The 23,887-nt window shown below is 46.8% G+C and overlaps 1 protein-coding gene across 1 annotated transcript in view; it reads left to right on the forward strand.

Annotated features, from left to right (window-relative positions):
- Positions 1–19,028, forward strand: part of MARCHF4 (membrane associated ring-CH-type finger 4) — a 105,670-nt gene extending 86,642 nt beyond the window's left edge. Inside the window, exons 3-4 of the mRNA XM_035006600.1 lie at positions 232–424; positions 18,661–19,028. Coding sequence (XP_034862491.1) covers positions 232–424; positions 18,661–19,028 — 561 coding nt within the window. The remainder of the gene's footprint in view (positions 1–231; positions 425–18,660) is intronic.
- Positions 19,029–23,887: the final 4,859 nt, after the last annotated feature.

A 23,887-nucleotide genomic window follows, 5' to 3' on the forward strand; every position in this document is an offset into this window, starting at 1 on the left:
TGTGTTTCTGCTCTCGCTGTCTCTCTCTGTCAAATAAATAAATAAATAAAATTTTAAAAAAACTCAGGAACTTGTAACGATAGCCATTGTGTTCCAAGTTAAGAAGCTTTGCATTAAATCCTAAACCCGAGGTAAGAGGTTGGGGCAGCAGAAGGAGGAGGGGTGGGAATGGGGTGGAAATGGGGTAAGGGCATCCAAGCAACAGCTAACCTATCCTTGTCTTCTTTGCAGTGGCAAGCCATCTCTCTGACAGTCATTGAGAAGGTTCAGATTGCAGCCGCCATCTTGGGTTCCCTCTTCCTCATCGCCAGTATCTCTTGGCTGATCTGGTCCACCTTCAGTCCCTCAGCAAAATGGCAACGCCAAGATCTCCTCTTCCAGATCTGCTATGGGATGTACGGATTCATGGATGTGGTGTGCATAGGTGGGTCTGGGGGCCTGTCTCTATGGGACGTGAGGAGCCATGTGCTGGTGAGTTAGACAGATCCCTCAGGATCCCTCCCCCTGAAAGGTCGAAGCACCAAGCTCGAGACCTGTAAACTCAGGAGGAGCCAGCACCTTAGATTTGAGGGGTCAATGGGGTGGGGGAGGAGGCAGGCCAAAGGAAGAAGATCTAAATCTTTCCCAAGCAAATCTATTCTTGCCCAGTGGAAGATAAGGATAAGGAGGCTTGCCTCTAAGAAGACTTGAGAAAGGTCAGTTTGTCAGTCTGTCCATCTCAAACGGGATGTGGAGGCCCTCTTCTCTGTTGTGTACACCATGGTCGCCAAGCCATGACAAGGGATGACTAGACATTTAATTCCATTCCCTTCCCAGCAAAATGCCCAGAAACAGCATCATGATACCTGCCCTTTCCCCCTTTTTTTCAGCTTTCTATAAGCCTATTATAGTGCCCCAGATTTCTCTAGTCTAGTGGTTTTCAAATTGTATGGAGTCCCAATGTTCCACACATAGCTTCAGGAACCAATTTTGGGAGTGGGCAATGGAACGCAGGGCAGACAGCCTCTGAATCTTCGCCCTTGCTTCACCTTGAGTTTCCGTACTTTTATCCATTTACATATATTTCTGTTCTAAATAAATCTTTGGTGTTTTAGAAAAAAAGTTGGAAACCCTCCACTTTAATTCCTGTCTGTTCCCTTACACCATTCCCAAATCTGTGTTCCTTCCTTTTCTATTATGTTAGGTCGATTGGTGGAGGGCCGGGTCTTTTTGTTCTTCCCAACAAATGCTTATGGTTTTCAACTCTGGAGTTGTCATTCAAGTGACCAAGATCCCAGTTTTCTTTCAGTGACATGAAGCATGGTTAAGCACTGGTCATACATCCTAACCTGGAAGTCTCATGTTACCCCCTAGGCCATGATGCTGATGGCACTAAAGTTCCACAGTTTTGTTCTCTGGGCTTTAGTTTGTATATTATATCAAATAGGCTACACTGCTCCGTTTGGCAGGAAAACATCTATTAGCTAGAATTTGGTTGGAAGATGCTATGTGAATTTCTTTGGGGCTCTTTAATATTAGGAGTCAGAGAGGCCTGGAGATTTGCATCTGATTATGGCAGCCAGAGACCAGTGATGCTGACACTTGATACTTGTCTAAGCATCTTGCTGCCTCTCCCTGCTAGCTAAACCAATGCCTCAGCCCTGAGTTCAAGAGCCTTTTTAAAAGCAGGCTTTTATGGCACCTAGACAGATTGCCCAGGTTTGGAGGACTGTGGAAGAGAGGACTGTGAATGGGGAGGAATTTGACTTGGAGCAGTCTAATTTCGTTCCCCCTCTACCAAAATCCTTTCCTACCCTGTTGAGGCCCGGGTGGTGGCTGCCAAAAACCAGGTGTGTCTCCATATGGAGGTGTACGGCTCTGGCATGAGGGGGGGGCAGCAGCAGAGGGCCTGGCGGAGCCTCTCCAGCTGTCCTTCATTCTCCTTCAGGAAGGCTTTTGACTGGTCCCTTCTACGAGACTTGCTTTCCTGTCACGTGGTGTATTAGTCAGCTTTGGCTGCGGTAACAGGCAACTTCAGAATTGCAGTGCCTCACAATGACAGGCATTTATTTCCTGTGGCTGGGTCTGCATGACGGCTGTGGCTCAGCTGGGCTTGGCTTGGTTTGGCTTCTGACTGTGCATTGGGTTCCAGCCCGCTCTGAGTGGCTTCTCATGCTGGGGCCCAGGTAAAGGGGCAGGGACTTCTGGGGTGTACCTTTCTAGGCAGGCACAAGAGCACAAGAGGACTGGTGGAAATTTGCAAGGCCTCTCAAAGCTTCTTCTCAATACTGGCATACTGTCCCCTCTGTCCACAGCCCATGGGCCAATGCAAGTCATCAGAGAGACCAACATCAGTGTGGGGGTGGGCAAGGGAAGCATACTCCTCCTCCCCTGGAGGGAGCATGGGAGGGAAAGAGGAGCATAAATACCACCTGCCATTCAGGGCTTCATAGATTTGAAGACTGAGAGAAGGAAACATAGAAAAGATCATGGGATCAACCTGTATGATTCTTGTTTTGAAGTTGAGAGAACTAAGGCTCAGAGAAGGGAAGTGATCTGCTCAGTATTGCTCAGCTGGGATTAGAAGCAAGGTCTCCTGACTGGCAGTCCAGTGCTCTTTCCATTCTCTTCTTGCATCAGAAAGCAGGAGTCTTCTGTGTCCCTTATGGAACATCTGCAGATGCCATCTGCAACTTTGAGTGCACCTGGGCCCACTTATAGGAAGAGCCCTCACAAGCAGACCTGCTCCCTGTGGCTCTGAGCCACCCAGCACCTCTGCTCGTGCCTCTGGCACCTGGTCCCTCCTGCTCATAGTGTCTCCCTCTGAGCAGGACTCCACAGAACCATCTCGTCCTCTGTCTCTTTCTTGGCTCCTCTCCATCTGCCTCCCTCCAACCCACTTCTATCTCTCAAATTCTTTCTCTTCTTTCTCTTCATATATATATTGCACTCAGTCACCCAATTTCTGGAAGAAACACAGTGAGCTAGATATTGAGAGTTTTCATATTGCTTTCCTTCCTTCCAAGCTTTTAAGAAAACATAATTTCCCAGGATGCAAAACCACACCATGATCTGTCCATTCTGCTCTGACAAGCCAGTGACTGCCTGGAGATAGCCATTGGACAGGAGGGGGCTGCCTAGGGACCAAGTGCTTTTAGTGCCATCCCAAAGTAGTCAGACATATTTGTATTTAGACTAGCTCACCTTTAAAGAGTTTAGACTGCTCTATCATTTTGTTGATTATAACTGGAGCTAATTCAGTTGTCAGACCATTTCCCTGGGGGCAATAATTTTCTTCCCATTTTTCAGATGGGGAAACTGATACTGAAGGATTTGTCCTAGGCTGACTCAGGCAGCAGAGCAGGACTCTCAATTCATTGTTTTTCTAGGAGAGGTTGTCCATAGGAGAATATGCTAGGAGACAGAATCAAAAAGAGAGTAACATGTGATCTAAAGAAGAGAGTGGAAGATGATGGGCAGTAGTTGAAATGCACAAACAGATTCTTGTGATGGTTGCATTGATGATTTTGATATTGGTGATGATAATCAGTAGTGATGATGGTGGTTTCAGTGGTGAAGTTCAGGTATCAGTCATTTACTTCTCTTCTGCAGTGTTCTGGTCAGTTGAGGAAAAACACTCAGTACTGTATAAGTGGTTATAAAGTATCAGCCTCTTAGGGGCTCCCTGGTAGGACAGTCAGTTGGAGCCTGGAATGTACCAGCAGTGTATTTATTTTTAGGCTCAATTAGACACTTAGACTCACAGAACTACCAGAGAGTACACTTTGCACTAGATTCACTTAGAGGAATTTAGGACAGGAACCACAACCTCCATAAGGCAAGTCCAGATTATTTCTGCAGGTGAGTCCTTGCTGTACTCCATAACCTAGTCCAGGGCTAGTCTCTCAGCCCCCAGCTGATAGTTCATGAAGAAAGAGATGAGACCCACAATAGTGCATACAGGATCCACCTTGACATAGTTTCCCCACAAAAGTCATATGTAGTTTACAAGTGTCCCTGTACTCAGGGGCGCCCAAACTACAGCCTCCCACCAGGCATTGATAGTAAAGCAGCCACCAGTCAGGGGTTACCTCCACCCTAGGGAATGTTGTAACACGGCTGACACTCCATCTTCATCAGAATTCCAGGGAAACAAGCCAGAATGGCAACCCAGGGTCTAGTTTGTTTTGAGAGAAGGAGCAAGTATGCTTGCTCCCCTCTATCCTACCACCTCCTGCCTCTATCCATGAATCTTGACTCTGGCCACACAAACCTGTTTCACTGAACCAATGCAAGACAGAGGAGCTAGAACATGGAAAGAGACCTGGCTAGGTGAGCCAGAAGGAAGCATAATGTGGTCTTCTTACTGCATGAAAATGAACAACATGGATGAGAGTCACAGGACGGCACCTATATTACTATAGAGGTGGTCATCAGTTTTAAAACTCAGTCAATTAGTTGATTCCTGTGGGAAAAGGGAAGGTTCCCTTCCAGAAGTCCTAAGAAAGTGGAAGAAAATGATGTGACAGAGTGGACAGAGGAAGAGATGATTCCTTATCAGAAAGTAGGTAGAAGTGATAATGGGAGAGGTGACTATTCTCAAGAAATGTTGGTTGAAAAAAAATGTTAAATGAAAAAATTCATATCCATAGACTTGAGCTCCTTGGATGGATGGAGAAATTCAGTACCTGGATGGAAATTTATCACTAGAAGAAGGAAAATGAGTCTAGCCTTGTGTTACCTCAAAAGGCTGAGTAAGAAAGGAATAAGACCATCTGTTAAAATGAGTCTTTGAACTTTCTCTATTTTTCAGATACCAAAAACAATTTGTCTATTCCCTAAGACTGTTAAATGGCCTCAGACAGTAAAGAATCTGAGTAAACATGAAATATATAGCTTTAAGTAATCCTTAAAAATAGATTTACCTTTTATCAGAGCAGTGCTCTAAGGGAAAACTCATGAGAGTGGGCAGGACACAAAGAGACACTCCATTGGGCACCAGCACCAGCTGAGCAGATATTCTCTGCCATGAAGCCAAAAGGATGCAGTGTATGGGACATGGTCACCTTGCTGCCCATGAAGCCACATCTGCTCCATCCACAGCTATGTCCACCTGGCTGACCTCCAGGGAAGGGCCTTTGGTTCTCACCAAAGAATTTTGCCTGAAATGGGTGCCAGGAAGGTCTGGGTTCTCTGTTGGATGCAGCATGGGTCCAGGGTTGTGGACAAGGGCTCTAGACTTGGTTATATCAGAAGGTTGTACATTCTGGGAGACAAGCTGCCCTTACAGATTAAACGTCTCTTGGGTAGAGTCCTAACTTCCTAGACCAATCCATGCCACTGTGAAAACCAAAACTAAGTTGCTGTGGACAGAACAAACCACCAAACACTCCTGCAAGGACACAGAAGAACTGAGAAAGGGCACAATAACCCTAAAAGATGAGCAGGGTAAGTATTATGATCCATATTTAACAGATGAGGAAAAGCTTAAAGTAATAGTGCTCCAGGTCACATAGCTAAAAAAATGGCAGAGCTGAGAATTAGGCCAAAAACCTTGGACTCCAATTCCAGGGTGCTTTCCACTGCCTCTTTTATCTCTGATTGCTCTGTGAAATTGCAAACGCAGAGCTTGGATGGGGAGGCAGGTTGAAGGGAAATTGGTCCAGTAATACCTTGACCCATAAGGTAATGGCTGAGCAATAAGAAATTTAGTGAGTCCTGGGGGCTCCTGTCCTTTATTCAGGGTCTTGGAGTTTAGCCATTGTTGCACCTCCCTCTTGATCAGTGCTATTCTGACACCAACTGAGAGGGAGGCTTAAGAAATTGAGGTAAGGGGTGCCTGGGTGGCTCAGTTGGTCAAGTGTCTGCCTTTGGCTCAGGTCATGATCCCAGGATCCTGTGATTGAGCCCTGCATTGTGCTCCCTGCTCAGCGAGGAGTCTGTTTCTCCCTCTCCCTCTGTGCTCTCTCTCACTCTCAAATAAATAAATAAAATCTTTAAAAAAAATAGAAATTGAGGTGAAATTTAGGTGGTTTTTCTCCCTGTGAGACACTCTGGTGGAAGGAACTTAGGGCAGGGGAAGCTACATGTCCTGACTAACATGAACTTAGGGAATCCATTCATTCACTAAAAAATATTTATTGAAAGGGCACTCCCAATAAGAGAGTCACTTGCTCTCAAGGATCTTACATTTCACTGGGAAGGCAGACAAGTTAATCATTTATCATTTATCATTTATGAGTCAGAAGGGGCTCAGGATTAGCATCTCCATTCATTCAGTAGCATTTCCTGGCTGTCTGATTTTGTTCGTAAAACTAGGGAACTTTAATAAAGTAATGAAGGAGACACAGTCTTTGCCCTCAAGGAGCTCCCAATCTACAAATAAATCACAGCACAGTGGCAGCCAGGGTAAGATACAGAGAAATGTGGAACAGAATAGAGGGCAATTAACTCCCTCTTGGAGGAGTCCAGGAAGGCTTTTTGAAGGAAGGAAACCTATCCTTCAGCCATTTTCAAAAGATAGGTTAAAGTTTGTCCAGAAGAGAGGAAAAGAACATTCCAGGCAGAGAGACTAGCGTGTGTAGAGGCCAGAGACTTGAGAGAACCAGGGACACTTGGGAAACTCGGCGCAGGTGTGTAGGGCTCAGTGTCAAGAGCCAGAGTGGGAAGGTGGGTGATGGGCCATAGGGATGTGGAGGTTGGCAGGAGCCAAGTCCCACAGTATCATGAATCATGGGCTAAGCAGCTCAGACTTCACCCTGTTGGTGACAGGGAGGCATTAATAAGATTTTATACCAGAAAGAAATGTGGTCAGATGTATGTGTGCTTTACAGAAGTAACTCTGGCAATGGTAGGGAGGATGGACCAGAGCTGGAAAGACTAGAGGCAGCGAGGGGCCAACTGGAAAATGCTTGTAATAGTCCGAGCAAAAGGGAAAGAAATGCAAAACGGTGCAGTGGGGAAGACGTGTATGGGATGACCTTGAGAAGCACTTAGGATGTGGATAAGATAGGACTGTATGAACTTCTTTGAAGCAAGTAGGAATCCCAGGGTCTGGCTTGCGTGGGGATACCACAGCTGAGCATGAGAATGGGGTTGGCAATGGGAGAAGCAAAGAGGAACCAAAAGTAAGTCTTTGGCAAAAGCACCAAACAAAAGGCCCATCACAAGCCTAAAATCCAGACAGTGAGGTAAGAGGCAGCTCCTAAGCGAAGTGTTTGCAGTAGAAGAGAAGCAAGGCACATGGAATACATTATGGGCTGCAAAGAGGGGAAGGCATTACCAGGAAAGAGTCTCTGCAGGGGTAGAAAGAAAGAAAGGGCCTTTGGTGGCCTCCTGTTCGTAGAGGAAGATTTGAGGGCATTGGACCAGTTCTGATGAGGATCGGTGACTAATGAGAAGTGGGGGAGGGAGGTAAGGAAAGGTTTCTGTAGGCGGTTGGATCATAAAACTTGAACACGGGTTTGGGGGTCAACAATAAGAGGGGGTAAAGCTGTGGGTTTTGGCAAGACAACTTAGAAGGAGCATTCAAAGAGTAGGTGGCTAAGGATGGAGACCTGGGGACCATTATAGGCTTAAAAGATGGATGAAGACAGAGAATGAGAAAAACAAGAGGGAATGGGTCACAAAACCCAGGATGGTGGGTTTCTGGAGTGGCAGGAGTGTGCCACCTGGATCACGTGTTGCTCAGTTTCTTACTAACCTTGAGACCTTCTGTGATTTGCATAACCACTCTCTGCTTCCCTTTTCTCATCTGTGAAATGGGATAATGATACCATTTGCAGAGCATTGTTGAGAGGATTAAATACGATGGCATGTGGAAAGGAGCAGGCATTCATAAAATCAGTGACCAGGCTGGGAGACACTTGATCCGGGTAGATTCCCCTTGGAGTGGGCGCCCAATAAAGGTTTGCAGAAACTGTTAAAACCAGAAGCTAGTCACAGCCTAGGAAGCCTGACTCCGTGTCCTCACATAATTGAGAGTCTGCTGTTATATGGAGCAGTGCCTCTTCTTGAAGGTTTTTAGTTCCTGCACGCATGTCCCCTGTATGAGAAGATCTGATTACATTGAATGTCCTCCCAGCACCTGCCTCCTCTTCCGTCATTTCTAATGACAGTGGCTGCCCAAGCAGAAAAGCTGACAGAGCCTCCCAGCAAACAAATGGGACAGTCTCTGCTCTAGTGGGTCAAGTTATTAGGATTTAACAAAAGCAAATTAATTAAGGTCTTTGGCACCAAAAACATTTTTTTTTTCACTCCACAGACTCAAGAGATTGGCCACCAAAAAGTCAAATCTGCAAAAAAATGAGGACCTCATCGTTATCACGTTTGTTTTTTTACTTGTGAGTGGGATGTGGTCAGGGAAAGGAGGGAGAGCATTTCCGAGATTGTTCCAAATCTTTAAAACAGTGGAATATGGTAATTTACAGAATTATAGAAAATCTTTTGTTAAAGCTTCCTCTGTCTGCTATTCATTGAGGTTCTTTCCTATAATTTAGAGATACCTGGTGCCTGCTGTCTGAGATAAAGGAATTCAAATTCCAATTTATAGTAAGTGGGCAAAGGGTAGGAGCAGCAGGACTACAAAAACATGATTTTTCAAACTTAATTTTAATTCACCTTAACTAAAAAACACTTACCTGGCACAAAGATTCCTTCCTTTCTTCCTTCCCTTGGGCTAGAAATGACCCCATCTGTCAAACCTTTTAATTCCCTGATTAATAAACTGAAAATATGGGGAAGGCAGCCTGGTACCCCAGAAGAGACTAGGAAGTAGAAAATCTAGGTCTGAAGACTAGATTTGCCACCACTTCTGTGACCTTGGGCAAGTTACTTCTTTTTGGAGTTCAGTTAAGTCCTCTATAACATGAGACGGTTGAAACTGATAACTTGCAAGGTACTTCTAGGTCTGACATTCTAGGATTTTGAAGTCACTTCCATTGTAAGAAGATGTCATAATTCTCAGAGGTTGACCACTGTGACGGTGGGGGGATTCCCAATCATGTTGGCTAGACCAAACAACTGATAAGCGTCAGCCAAGGAAATGGGGAGGATGATGTTCAGTCTGTGTTCCATTAAATGCATATGGCTTATCCAACTCTCCAGATTAACTGTTAACTCATATTCCACACACCCCCTGCCTCCCCCGACCAACAAGGGCTTCCTGTGCAAGGCCGCCTCTCTCCACCTCTAAATGCTAGCTGCTCGGTAAGTGCAGATGACTGATTTAGAAGCAGACACGCCAAGTGAGCACTGTCCCCCTCAAAGGAGACCCCTTGGGAGGCACTTCATTTCTTCCAGTGTGTGGATGGGGCTCAAATAGTTTAGGAACACCTCTTGGGAACATCTTCAGTGCCTACAGCACAGTCTTGGGAATAGCTTCAGGAGTCGCATGTCTGTCCATTGACAGTGGGTCTATAGCTAGAAAAAAAACCCCAATCTAGTAAATAAGGTGGCTGCTTGAGCCAAGTAATATTATTTTGGGGGAAAACATGAAACATGCATATATATATATGCATCTGCTGGAGTTAGTCTAACTAAATACCCTAACTAAAATACCTGTAGTGTTAGGGTAGGGGCCACAAGAGAAAAGCAGCTTTTGGTTCAATGGAATATATATATATATATATAAAATTTCAGTGGTTTAATGCAGTAGAAGCTCCTGATCAGTGGGGAGGTTCTCCTCCACACAGAGACTCAGGGACCCATGCTCCTTCCATTTTGTGAGCACAGACCCCTAGGCTTTTGAATCTTTTATTTCCAGCTAATAGAAAATAAGAGCAAGCATGGATAAAGCACACACACACAAACCACATACTTTCCCCCTCAATACCCATTCTTAAACCTCGGCCTGACTAATGCTCACATGCAGTCCTGGTCACCCAGCTCCCCGTGGGTGCAAAGTGGTGAAATGTCATTCCTTCTCAGTGGCAACTCTGTACCAAGGAAGAGAAGAGTGGGGTTTTGGTGGACGGTCAGTCATGTCCATCAAAGGCTGTCATTGAGAAATTTCCAGAAATGCTCTGCACTAGGATAGCCTAAGAAAGATTACGCCAGTTCCAAAGGGTAGTCTTTTCTTTTTTTTTTTTTTTAAGATTTTACTTATTTATTTGACACAGAGAGGGAGAGGGCATAAGCAGGGGGAGCAGGAGAGGGAGAAGCAGGCTTCCCCTCTGAACAGGGAACCCGATGCGGGGCTCCATCTCAGGACCCTGGGATCATGACCTGAGCTGAAGGCAGACTCTTAACCAACTGAGCCACCCAGGCACCCCCCAAGGATAGTCTTTTAAAATCCTGGGATTTTAAACTCTTTTTAGATATAGAATTCTGGCACATTTGCTTAAAGAAACTACTTTTGTAACTTTAACATAACTCCTTTAAGATGAAATCATGTGAAACTTATTTCATAATGATGATAATAAAATAATAACTAAAATTTACTATTCGCTATACACCAAACACTTAAAAAGTGCTTTATGTGCATTATCTTATTTACTCCCTACAACCTCACGATGTAGTTACTATTAAAATGCTCATTTTCCTTAATAAAAAATTAAGACTAAGAGGTAAATCACCCAACATCATACAACTAGAACCCAGTTTCATCTGATTTCAAAGCCCACATCCTTAACCACTTGGTTATAACACTGTTAACACATTTTTTAAGTGCATAGCACAAAAGACATCTTATTGTGAATTGAAATAGAAATTGTATATACAGACTATAAAAAAATTATCTCCTCCATAGCTGCTTTCTCTGGGGGAGCCCACGACCTGCAGCATGGAGGAGGAAGGAGCCCAGACACATGGCACCATTCTGTTTCAGATGAACCTAAGTTTATGTCCCACTACCTGTACAAGCTGTGTGTCTTTGGGCAAGACACTAAGCCTCTCTGAGCTCAGTTTCTTCTTTGTTAGGTGGAGACAATACCAGCTACCTCATGGGATTTCCGTGAGATGTAGACTATATTTGCAAAGCCCTTTTAGAGTGACAGAACTAGGAAGCATTCCCTAAGTACTGTCATCAGCATCACCTTCATTACCATGACCTGCACCACCATTGCCCAGAATGGCTGAGAAATGCACTCTGTGTGTGTCTTTCCAGATAGTGATAGCTCTGAGCTTTTAGAGAACCGCCACGGAAAAAACCCACAGTATCTTGGGACATAGCTTCATGCACACACTTCCAGGAATGAACCCCTCACTTGTACCAATGCAGGGATATTTGGGGCTCCAGGAATATTACTCTTGCCTACCCAGTTCTACTGAGTTAAGCTCATTCATTCATTTCAAGGAGTCTCAGCACTCTTAATGATTTTCTAGCTAAGGTCTTCTCAAAGGTCTCTGCAATGCCTTGAGTGGGCAGAGGGGCCGGGATGATTCTGGCTCTGATGTGTTTAGAGACATCCTGGACAGCTTGACCAAGGTCAACCAGTCCAGCAAGGACTCTGCTGGGAAGGGAATTCTAATAAAAGTCGCCTCCAAGAGGACAGCCCCTCCCTGGACACTGGTTAGATTGATTTCTTTCCCACGATTGCAGATAAGTTCTTCAGTGCAGGTTCTGACAGGGCTGGGCCCTCGAGGGGGTAGCATCGGGAAGCTGAGCTTGGCAGTGGTGGGGCTGCAGGGTGAAGTCTTGCCCCACAGCCGTCTGACAGCAGGTGACTCTGCAGGCGGGGAGCATCACTCCCTCGGCACTGCTGAAGGCTCTTGGTGGTGGGAGAGGAGACGGGAGTGGAGGCTGGTCACCACATCTGCAGAATCAGCTGGCCCCTAGAGCTCCTCTCAGCTCCAGCATCTTATTCATCTGTAAACAGTGACTCAGACTGAGGATTGGGAAGGGCATTTAGGAGTCAGAAGAGCAGGTGCTTGCGCTTGGGAAGGGAGTTGGCAATAAAGGAGGAGGAAAAGATACAAGTGGGCTTTTTCTGTCCTGTAACTTCTACCCCCACCCCCACAATGATCAATATCATGTGGCTTTGCATGTTAAATGTGTGCCGGGCACAGCACCAAGCAGGAACACACAGGACTCATTACCTCCTTTAATCTCCTAACAACCTATAAGCAAGGAGGTATCAGTCCCAGTTTACTGAAGAAGAACCTGAGGCTTGGGAAGAGGAAATAACTTGCCTAAATCCATAGGGCGAGTAAGTGGCAGACACTGAATGTCCAGTGTGTGTTCATTGGCGAGGTGCCTCTGAACTGTGGGACCCAAAGTCCTCTGGGTCTAGAAGGGAAGTATCCATTTCTTTGGTTGCGTCACATTTCCATGTCTGTCCCATCTGGAACTAGAGTATTTTTAAAAATTACCTATAGCTCTTGGGGCATCTGGGTGGCTCAGTGGATTGAGCATCTGACTCTTGGTTTCGGCTCAGGTCATGATCTCAAGATGGTGAGATCGAGCCCCGTGTCGGGCTCCATGCTCAGTGGGGAGTCTGCTTGGGATTCTTTCTCTCTTTCCCCCTTTGCCCCTCCCCTCCGCTTGTACTCTCTCTCTCTCTCAAATAAATAAAACTTTAAAAAAATTACCTTTAACTCTTTATTTGACCAAAAGTTAGAGCCTTCCATGAAGCAGTAGGCCAGAATAAGGACCATGTTCTAGGCAGTGCTACTCAAGTGTGGTCCACACACAGGCAGCATCGGCTTAGAAATGCAAATCCTTAGGCCTCATCCAAGACCTACTGATTCAGACTCTCTGGAGGTAGAGCCCGGGAATCCATGTTTTAATAAGCTCCTTGGCTGATTCTGATGCATGCTAAAGTTTAAGAAGCACTGTTGTAGACTTGTCTGTAACTTTTTGCCACTTATATCAGGATACCTGCAGGAGATGAGGGTTGGGAAGGAAGATTTGGGCATTGCTGAGGGGACCAAAAGCTTCTCTGCAGACTTCTCAGTTAACCTTGGCCTGTTAACTCCATATGTGATAAGAACCAGTTTTTTTTGTTCCATCACAGGTGTTCAGAAAAGCAAATAGTAGGTACTCAGGAAATATTACCTAAATAGAATTAAACTGTATCTCACTGCTTTGGACACAGCAAGAGCCAATGGGCAGAATTCAGCAGGGCAGGATTGGGATGCTGATCCCAACCAAGGATTGAGGACTCCCTGACAGCCCTGGGTCAGTGATGAGTTAGGGGCAGGAGGAGCCAAGCAGACAGGATCACCCACCCACAGGCCACCTTCCCTCCCTCCTTGTGGGCTAACCAAAGGGCCACTTTAGCGGGAGGCTGGTGGGAAGAGATATGATGGCAAGCAAAGTGTTCTGAGAGTTATGGAGCCTCCAGCGATGTGAGGAAGAGTTGCCCCCAAAGGTGGAGAGATGTCAGGGAGATGAAGGTGGCAATTCTTCTGGAACTGGATTTCCCACAAATACAGCCCAGGGTTGGGCACCTTGTAGGTGGTTATGAGGTCACTGTTAAATGAAACAGAAAATACCAGAGAAGGACCCAATCAAAACATACTGAATTTCTGGTACTGCCATGCATTCTAATGGTCCATCTTCTATTGCTTCTCTGCCTCCCTTCATCAATAGCTTTCCTCTTCCTATTCTAATTTCATCCTCTATCTCCATCCACCACCATTTCCAACCCATCTTCCTTCTCTTCCATCTCTTCAACTTCCCTATTTTCACCTGTCCCAATCAGATGAGCCCTACCCACCTTCCTCCGTTTTTGTTTTGTTTGTTTTTATTCTGCCATCCAAGGAATCAATAAGTAATTTGTAGAACAGGAAGCAGAGGGAGAGCTAAGGGAAGTGGATGCGAATGAGATAGTTCGTGCTTTTCCCATTTTTGCTCAACAAGCATTATCTTCAAAAACAGGTGCACCTTCCCCCCTTCAGCCATCTATCCATTAAAGTGGTTTAATTACTTCCTGAACACTAGACAGTTAGATAATTAGAAGGCAGCGTTCAGACCAAAATTTTAGGCCACCCTCTTCAATCAGGGTAAAACTGTCTGATCAAGAAGCTAATTAAGAATCAAGTGTAGTGGCTGTTATTGGAAAGGGCTAGTTTGGGGCTTCAAAAGATTCTGCTTCTCTCTCCCCGAGGCCCCCATTTCCTCCATCATCACCAAGGCTTGTTAAGCTCCAGCTACTGTGTCGGCTGCCCAACCCTCAACCATTCCTGGCCTCTGTCCTCAAGGGACTAACAGTCCAAGGAAAAGAGCATTGCAATGTTCAGATAGGCTTGTGGAAATAATGAACACAGCACACGTATTCACAAGGTTGAAGGAAGTGACTGGGGCAGGGTGATGAGACAGGGGGCAGAGAGGTCTCCTTGTTCAGGGTCAGGCAGGCCATATGAAGGGGTCCATTGGTGGTCTTCAGGAGATTGATGAACCCCTAGATTCATCCGTGTGGTTTTTGTTCCAGGGAGATGGTCCTTAGCCTTCATCAGATCCTCAAAGTGGCACAAGACCCAAGAGATTAGGAACAACTGGGCCACAGGGAGACTGTCTCTCTAAGGAACACTTGGAAACTTGTTGCCAGAGGGCAATCTCAGGAACTGTTGTCACGCTAGAGGAAAGAGTGCCAGTGGGTGGCTATCTTGTCTCATAGAATCACAGTGTGTTCAAGGTTGGAGGAGCTTTGAGATGTTTCCATTCCGTCTCTGCTTGACATTGAGGAGGCTGGAGTGACTCATGGCTATTTGCTCCTGTGAGTCAGCTCTTCCTCATCCCCCAACCCCACCCCCACCCCCCAGGCCAGGCCATCAGCCTCCCCTCCACTGACAGTTGCTGCAGGGTGAATGCCCAGTCTTCTCACTCCCCATCACAGGGCCCAGCCCCCCAGACCACCCTCATGATATGGACAATTACCACTTTATTATTGTGCACTTTCCTTAACTGGCCCCATCTTCCCAGCCCTTCCTCTGGACCTCATGGTCCATCACTAACAACTTCTTCTGTGAGTGTTCCTTTCATTGAAACAGCTATCTTCTGAGGACACTGTTTCTTGCTGTCTCAAGTGGTAGCTGCTTTTTCTCCCATATACTGTATTCTACAGGGCCTGGAGGTAAGGTCCACATCCTCTTTGCTCCCCATTACCACTTCTAAACCACCTCTCTTCCTTTATCCTTCAGAAGCCCCAGCCCCTGACAGTGTATGTCATCATATTTGACCTCTCCTTTCCCCTTCTTTATGCTATTGGCTGCTGGCTGCCTACTCACTCCTCACATTCCTAGGGGCCCCTGGTTCATACACTCCCTCCCACCATTCCTGTCTTTAGCATCTCTGTGATCAGTGGCTCTCAGCAGAGGTGGCACCATCTCCTAGGGGCATTTTGCAAATCTTTGAGGTTTTTTTGTTTGTTTTCTAATATAGTTGTGCCCCAGAATTTGTTTTGAAATTTATATTGCCTGGTTATAAATGACTTGTCCTGTTTTTTTGTTTTTGTTTTTGTTTTTTTTAACATTATCTGTTTAGGGCATTTTTTTTAAAAAAAGAAATCATGGTAGCTTATTTTATCTTGTGAATTTCACTTCAGAATAAGTAAGAAAGGGGATATTAAACTATATTTGTTTTAAAAGGGGGCATTTGGTCTGATAGCATTGAGGATGGTTGATACAGATAATCTGTCCAATTCCTTGGCTACCTCATTACTCCATGGGCCTTTTCCTTTAGCCCACCTCAGCCCTTGCCCAAGAGGACATTCCCTAGACCTCATCATCACCAAGAACCACACCACTTCCAAAGTCTGGATTTAAACATCCTACTCTCTGAGCATCACTCCCCCTCACCATCCTTGTAGATCACTGACTCTAGCAATTCTGTAACTTCAAAGAGACCTCTTGGCATTGACCCTATCACTTTCCATTTTTCCTTATCCCTTTTGTGAATCACTTTCCTTCTCCCCAGCCTAGACTCCATGGGCCAGTGTGATAACTACTCCCTTGCAAACATCCATAATTCTCATTGTCCTCTCTTATGTCTCGCTTGCCTGAGAAAAGTCCATACTGATTAAACGCAACTTTCATACTCCATAGGTGCTCCTAGAAGGCAGTTGAAGGTATGGAGAAAAGCCACACAACTCATTTCAAATGTGTGGCCACAAATCTCAAATGGACACTCAACGCTGTCAGACAATTCTTTTACATCTCCTTTGTAAATTCAGTCTCCCATTTTCCTAGATAATCATTTCCCACTTTTTCTTCTCTCCACAAATCTTCAACACTTCCTCCTGTATCCCTTCCATCTTAGCTGATGACATAGAAGAGACAGAGGCACTTGGATGAGAACTACCTGATTTTCACATCTATCATCCTCCCTCCACCTGTGCCTACTAAGCCAATGGCACTCCTCATTCCACCTGAGCTGCCCTCTCAATGGAATTTGAGAGTTAGCACACTCTCCTTCTTGAAACACATTCTTCTCTAGATTTCTGGGTCTACTCACTTGCTGGTCTTGCTTCTATACCATTTATTGCTCCTTTAGAGCCTCCTTTGCTGGCTCTACCTCCACCAAACCTGTATACATGAGAAGGCCCAGGAATCTGTCATTGGCCCCCTTCTCTTATCTGTCTACCTTCTCTCCCCAGGAGATCTGGGCCATTCCTAAGGCTTCAGATTCTACCTCTACACTGATGGCTTATACCTCCTGGCCAGACCTCTCCCGAACCTCAGACTCATATGTCCAACTGCCCACCTGGACCTTCCAGTGAGATTTCTATCAGATATCTTAAATTACCATAACCAAAATATAACTATTAGTCACTGTGGAAGGCTGAATAATGGCCCCCAAAGACATCCAGGTCCTAATCCCTGGAGACTGTTAATCTTACCTTATATGGCAAAAGGGACTTGCAGATGTGAGTAATTTAAGAATCGTGACATAGGGAGAGAATCCTGGATTATTTGGGCAGACCCCATGCAATCAAAAGTGTTCTTATAAGAGCGAGTCAGAGAGAGACATTGACAGAAGAGTAGGAGATATGACATTGGAACAAAGAGGTGGAGCGATGTAGGGAAGAGACAGGTAATGCAGGCGACTTCTAGAAGCTTAAAGGCAAGGAGATTCATGAATCCTCCTCTCAAAGTCACCAGAAAGAACCAGTCCTCTGACACCTTCACTTTAGACTTCTGTCTCCAGAACTGTAAGAGAATACATGTATGTTATTTTAAGCTACTGTGTGGTCATTTGTTACAGCAGCAACAGGAAACTGATATAGTCATGACCACAGCCACACAAATTCATACCCCCTACCCTCCTGCCGTCCACATATTAGTAAATGGCACTGCCACAAGAAGCTCCTGAGTTGTCCAGATTTTCCTCTTGACTCATACCTTACCTGTCAGCAAGCCTGTGAGCACTACCTCTACATAAACCCTGACCACACAAGTTCTCATGGAATCCACTGCTATAACCCTAGTCTAGGCCACCTTCCCTTCTTGCTTGAATCACTACATCACTTCCTGCTTGGTCTCCTGATCCTATTCGTTTCCCTCATCCAGTTCCACAGGATCGAGAATGAACTTTCTGAAGGGTAAACCAGATCACATCACCCCGACCCTCCCATTAAAACCCTTCAGGGGCTTCCCATTATAATTAGGATAAAATAAAAATCCCTTGCCTTGGCCTATAAGGCCTTATCATATTGACCTCTGCCCTACCTTATCTCTCTTTGTACTTCCCACCCATCACTGCACCCTGGCCACACTGACCTTCCTTCCTGACCCATGTGCATTCCGTTCCCACCTGCTGGCCTTCACACTTGCAGTTCCTATCACTAACATGTCCCTCTGCAGATCTTTGCATGGTCCCCTCCTCATCACTTACATGTCAACGTAAATATCACCTCCCCCCAAAAGGCCTTTCCCGCCTCCCTCTCGATAAAGCAGGACCCTCAGTGTCTGCAGCCAGTGTCTATTTCACTCTATTTTATCTTCCTTGTAGCATTTGTCAGCACCTGACATAGTCTCATGGGTTTGGTTACGTGTCCACTGCGTGTCTCTCCACTAGAATATCAGCTCTGGGAAGGCAGGACTCTGGTGTCCTGCTCACTGCACCAGCCCCAGTGCCTGGAACAGAGTAGGCACATAATCCATTTGATCTGCCTGGTTGTGTGGCGTGGCTTCTTTCTGGCTCTAGGCTGCTTCTGGCCAGTATAGCTGGGTCCAAGTCCTCTCTCCCAGGGGTGTAGTTCAGTAGCACTGGGCTATTTGTTAAGTAGCAGAGAGTTAACCAGTGGAATTCCAGACTTCATTCGGCAGGTACGGAATGCCCATGGTCCTGTTCATGGTGCCTTTGAGAGTACACGGTTCATTCAACACCTGCTAAGTGCCAGGTGCCATGGCTACGTGGTAGAGGGAGGAAAATACACTTCTATCATGCCTCAGTGGATGATGATTTGGGGTTTTGTCAAGCCAAGAAGTGGGAGGGGTGGAGGAGAGGTAGGCAAAAGCGTTGCCCGTAGGCACGCGACCATTTCATGAACTAGGTATGGCAGCCTTCCACCTTCCCCTTCTCAGGACACATCGAGCCTAGGAATACAGGGATGGTAGCCCTGTGGCTCAGAGCTGAAAGGGAGGTTTGAAAAGAACAAATGAAACCCACACAAATCCAGTTGGCTTTGGAAGTTGGAGCCAACTTCTCTCTCGGTGGATACGCGCAGGGAGACAGTTTTTCCGGCAGTGACCCCCTGTCTCTTACTCGGCCTTTGCTTTCCTCTCTCCCTGGTGCCGCAGGTCTCATCGTGCACGAGGGACCCTCCGTGTACCGCATCTTTAAACGCTGGCAGGCTGTCAACCAGCAGTGGAAAGTGCTGAACTATGACAAGACGAAAGACCTGGAGGATCAAAAGTCGGGAGGCAGGACAAACCCCCGGACCTCCTCAGCCACCCAGGCCAATGCCCCCTCCTCGGAAGAGGAGGCCGGGGACACCCCGGGCCCTGAAGAAGGCCCTGCTCGGGCGGCCAGCCATCCCTCAGGCCCTCTGTCCGATCACCACTGTGCTTACACCATCCTGCACATCTTGAGTCACTTACGGCCTCATGAACCGCGGAGCCCCCAGGGCGGGAGCCGGGAGCTTGTCATGAGGGTCACGACAGTGTGAGAGGAGACACCTGAAAGGGAGGCCGTGACCATGCACAGAGACGGGGAGGCGGGGCCGGGAAGGGGCGGGGCCCAGCGGGGCCGCAGTCTGGGGAGCAGGTGTGGGGAGGCCAGGGGGCACCCCAGGGGCCTGAGGAGAGGGCAGGCAGAGGGCGGTGGGTCTTGAGGGGGCCCTGGAGGCAGGGTCAGAGCTGGAGTGAGTGAGGCTGGTGTCCAGAGAGCTTTCGTGATTCCGATCAGTCAAGCCCAATCTCCCACAAGAGCAAGGAACTCCAGGACAAACTCAACAAGGAAGTGCAATCCAGCCGAACCGAAGGAAACACAAGGACAAGAATCCTGGATGTGCCCATGCACAAAACACCTGGGAGAAGTGGGGGCTGGGGGAGGGTGAAGCCGGTGAGTTGGTGGTGGTGGTGCCCCTGTGTGCACCAGAGCTGGGGAGGAAAAATCCAAAGGGTGCATGAAGGAAAAGCACTGTGGCCTGCCTTGTTTTCCCCTCGAGTTTGCTTTTGTTTCTCCTGGGGCTGTGTTTGGGGCCGTGGTGGGGAGGGAGAGGGATGGGTGTGGGCTGGCAAGGATGACAGGCAGCATTGGTGGCCCCTGGGCTCATCTGGGTGGGCAGGATTCCTGACTCAGATGGCTTTAGGGACTCTGGGGTCATGTGCAGGGAGGGAGATGTTGGAGTGAGCCCCCAGAGGGAGGGCGATTTCAGCTTCTCCCAATTTCAGAGGGCTTAGGCTTAGGCTTCAGCTCAAAGAGGGCTTAGGTTTGGAGATGGGTGTCTTTTCGTGCCCTTGTTACTTTATTTTATGGTGGTTTGGCTCAAAGATGTTTACAAGAAACACACACACAACTAGAGAAAAGTACAGATTTCCCGTGGGTATCTCAAGCACGGTCCTGCTGCTGTGGCTTCAGCCTTCAAAGCTGTCAATCCAGGAGTGACTTTCCCGACTACCCAACCCTGCCCGTGGCCAGGACACGCTCAATGTCATGCCTTCTCCTGCTTTGGCGCATGCAGAGACCCAGGGCCCCCCAAGGGCAGAGCACTTCCCACCCAGGGTCTCCCAGGATAGCTGCTGCAGCGGATGGGAGGAAGTTGGCAGGACATGCCCCCAAGGAGTGGAGTGGAGACCAATCTAAGTATTCCTTGCAACTCGGGACCCTCCCCGGAGGGCAGTCATCCCTCAGTGCTACAAACTCCCTGGTCCCTCCCATGCAGCTAGGCAGGGTGCAGGGACCCTGGCAGGGAGCACTGCCCTTGAGCCTACATGCTGGCTCCTGGGACCTTGCCAGGAAGACCACAGTGGGGTGGTCACCTGCAGAGTTTCTCATTGTCAATGCACAATGGCCGCGCCATCCATGGGTATTAAAGGGACACTGTCAAGTACTTTTTTAAACTAGTTTTTAGGGTTTTTTAAAACTCTCTGTTGTTTGTATTATTCTCTTAAAAGCTTGAAAATAAAATTTCTTTCCCTATCATTAGTGTCCTCTTCCATATGGGAGTTTTTCCTTCCTCCCTCCAGCTGACCCTCTGTGGCATCATCTTGACTCCCCTATCTTCGTCAGCTCCACCCCGAGGGTCTTCTTCCTTGTAAGAAATCAGTTCTCTCTCAGGGCCCAGAGGGGGCAGGTGTGTGTGTATGAACCAGTGGCCCTGACCTCTCGCTGGCCTCCCAGCAGATGGATTCCTTCAAGTCAAAAAGAGAACCAACTCCCAAACTCTCTTAAGTTTCTGCCCAGGACTCCTAGAAGCAAAGACCATTAGTGCTCCAGGAAATCTGGAGAGATTTTTCCCCATCAGGTCATTTCAGAGAAGCTGAGAGAACCACAGGAAAGAGGTGTGTTAGGACTTCATTCCCCTGATGGTTTTCCAGTGAAGATCAGAAAAAAGCCCCCAGGGCAGGGCTCTGCAACAGGGCTTGCTTGCACATCTCACCAGGCAGCAGACCCTTCCTCCCTTCAACTTGCCTGGGTCCGCTCCGCCTCAGGCCAGCAGTCGGGCAGGCAATGTCCTCAGCGGGATGTGCACGGGCTTAGGAAGGTTCCTCCCTTAATGAAGCTCACGATCCAACAGGTCAGACAAGAAATAATAATTGGCAAGAGACCAAAGAACAGTAAAAGGAAAACACACAAGCAAGAGAAAAAAATCAAAATGGTACAAGTAACTCATGTAGTGTGTGTCTACTTCTCCATGCGTTCTAGGAATGGGCCAGTTTAATTCAATATTTATGGAAAATGTCGATGTGTTAGATAGACTATTTCCAAAAAAATATCAAAACGCAACAGAATACGCTTGTCACCAAAACTATAGTGGTCATCATGCCATCTTTTTTGGTGATTCACAGGACACTTCAGAATCTTATGGCCATTTGGGGTCATTCAGAAGATGCTGTACTGAATAAGAGGTGATTGATGAGACGTTCTAATAGCATTCTGGAGTTTGTTGGGTCTTGTTTACTGCCAGGACCTACAGTAGTACCTGGCACACAGTAGGTGCTTAATAAATATTCTGAATGAGGGGCACCTGGGTGGCTCAGTCAGTTAAGCGTCCGACTCTTGATTTCAACTCAGGACATGATCTCGGGGTGGTAAGATTGAGCCCCACATTAGGCTCTATGTTCAGCAGGGAGTCTGCTTGAGATTCTCTCTCTCCTTCTCCCTTTACCCATCCCCCTCCCCCGTTCTCTCTCTCTCAAATAAATAAATCTTAAAAATTTTTTAAAAAATATTCTGAATGAGTAAAACACTCCTGGAAGGATACAGGAGTACCTTCAGCATGCTGGAAACATGCCGCCTCCTTCGTCAACTCACACGCTAGCTCTCAAGATCAATCACAGAGTAGAAAAGAAATGTCATCTTTTGACTTCTCTACCCAATAGGATGGTAAATTCCCTGTGCCTTGGGAAATGGAATTTATGGGTACAAAAATGAATGGATTGGGTTTTTATATTTTACATACATCTCTGGGGAGCGAGTAGAAGTGCACCCTGACAACCAGAGACCATTGCCCCCTGCCAAATGTGCAAATCACCCTTCACGCCACCAGACAGATGTCTAGACTTCAGAGAATTCACTGTGTGTCATCCACAGGTATGGCCCCATGCATGGGACAAGATACTAGCTAATACCTAATGCTCTCAGTATGTGCCAGGCACCAAATTAACTACTGTATATGTATCAACACATTTCATTCTCCAACAACTGATGAAGCAGATACCATTATTATCTTCATTTTACGGATGTGGACGCTGAGGCAAAGAGGTGAAGTAACTAGGCCATAATCAGATAGAATTCAATCCCAGGCAATCCACTCCACTCCACTCCTGCAGGACAACTGCCCAGCTAAGGTCATGTAGCCATACACAGCCGTGCTGGGATTTATACCTCAGCAGCCTGGTGCAGTGTGTTGGGCTGTTAACCACTATGTTATACTGCCTCTCAGGAAAGTGGGAACGTGCTTGAAAGGTTTATCCTGATTTGTGGGGCATGGGAGGAAAATGAATGAGCCCAGATGCCATCTCTGGACCTGTCCCTCAAAGTCAGCGAACGTCACCTGGAACATCCCCATCCCCCATCCTACAAGAAGGTTGATGCCCTCAGCTGGACTCTTAGTAATTTGGATCTTAAAATTTGTTGCAGTTGCTTCCTACTCCAATTTCCAGAATCTCCTGAATTCAGGGTTTCTGTTCCGTCTTACAGTGATTCCTCCACTGTAACTCTAGGTTCAACCCAGCCCAAATGGCGGGCAGGATTCCCCCTCCTTGGGGAATCCTCTCACCCAAAATTTTACTACTTGCAGTTATGTATATGATAGTTTTACTGGGAATTTGAAGGTAACTTGAAGATTATTCATATAAAAAACCAGTAGTGAGAAACTGCTACGTAGAAGGTTCTTACGAGGTAGACATCTCCAACAGCAATCAGATACAACTATCTTCAAGGGTCTCACTGCCTAGTTACTAGACTCTAGTAAGAGGCTCCGCATTTCTAAACAAAAAAGCTTTGCTCATGAAAGAACCTGACAAGCTCACTCTTACTAACTGTAAATAAGTAAATTAACAATATTCCCTCTCCTGAGGAATTAGCATTTTTAAGAGAAGATCGTTTTTAAGCAAAAACTCTGTAAGTGGTGGGATTTCAATCCTCATCAAGCAGGTGGAGGGTTGTGTTGTGTTCTTTTAGCCAGATGGATCACAGCCACGTATGTGCATTTGACACAGACACACATACAGAAGGACAGAAACACAGAAAGTGTATGACAAAGGCATTCCCTAGAAAGTGACCCTGAGTCGAGGCCTGTTGACTGAGCTGCTCTTTGGATTTCCTCAGGAGGACCGACACCCTGTAACAGGTGGAGAGGAGCAGAAGAGGAAGGTCTCTCTCAAGCCCCCTGAGATCTGGAATGTCACTTGGTTTGAGCAGCCTCTGTGTAAAGGCTGGATTTGGGATATCACCACTCTGTTCCAGCCAGTGGCCATTCCAAGGGGTGACTTGTTGAGAGGGGGGCCCTCCACACCCTCCAAGACAGGCTACTATATCCTTTCAAAAAAGAGATATAGAGGGGCGCCTGGATGGGTCAATGGGTAAAGCATCTGATTCTTTTTTTTTTTTTTTTAAGATTTTATTTATTTATTTGAGAGAGAGAGAATGAGAGACAGAGACCACGAGAGGGAAGAGGGCAGAGGGAGAAGCAGACCCCCTGCCGAGCAGGGAGCCCGATGCGGGACTCGATCCCGGGACTCCAGGATCATGACCTGAGCCGAAGGCAGTCGCTTAACCAACTGAGCCACCCAGGCGCCCAAAGCATCTGATTCTTGATTTCAGCTCACGTCATGATCTCAGGGTCGTGAGATCAAGTCC

Source organism: Mirounga leonina, unplaced genomic scaffold (assembly GCF_011800145.1).
Source record: "Mirounga leonina isolate KUSES-001 unplaced genomic scaffold, KU_Mleo_1.0 Mir_151, whole genome shotgun sequence".
Taxonomy (NCBI): domain Eukaryota; kingdom Metazoa; phylum Chordata; class Mammalia; order Carnivora; family Phocidae; genus Mirounga; species Mirounga leonina.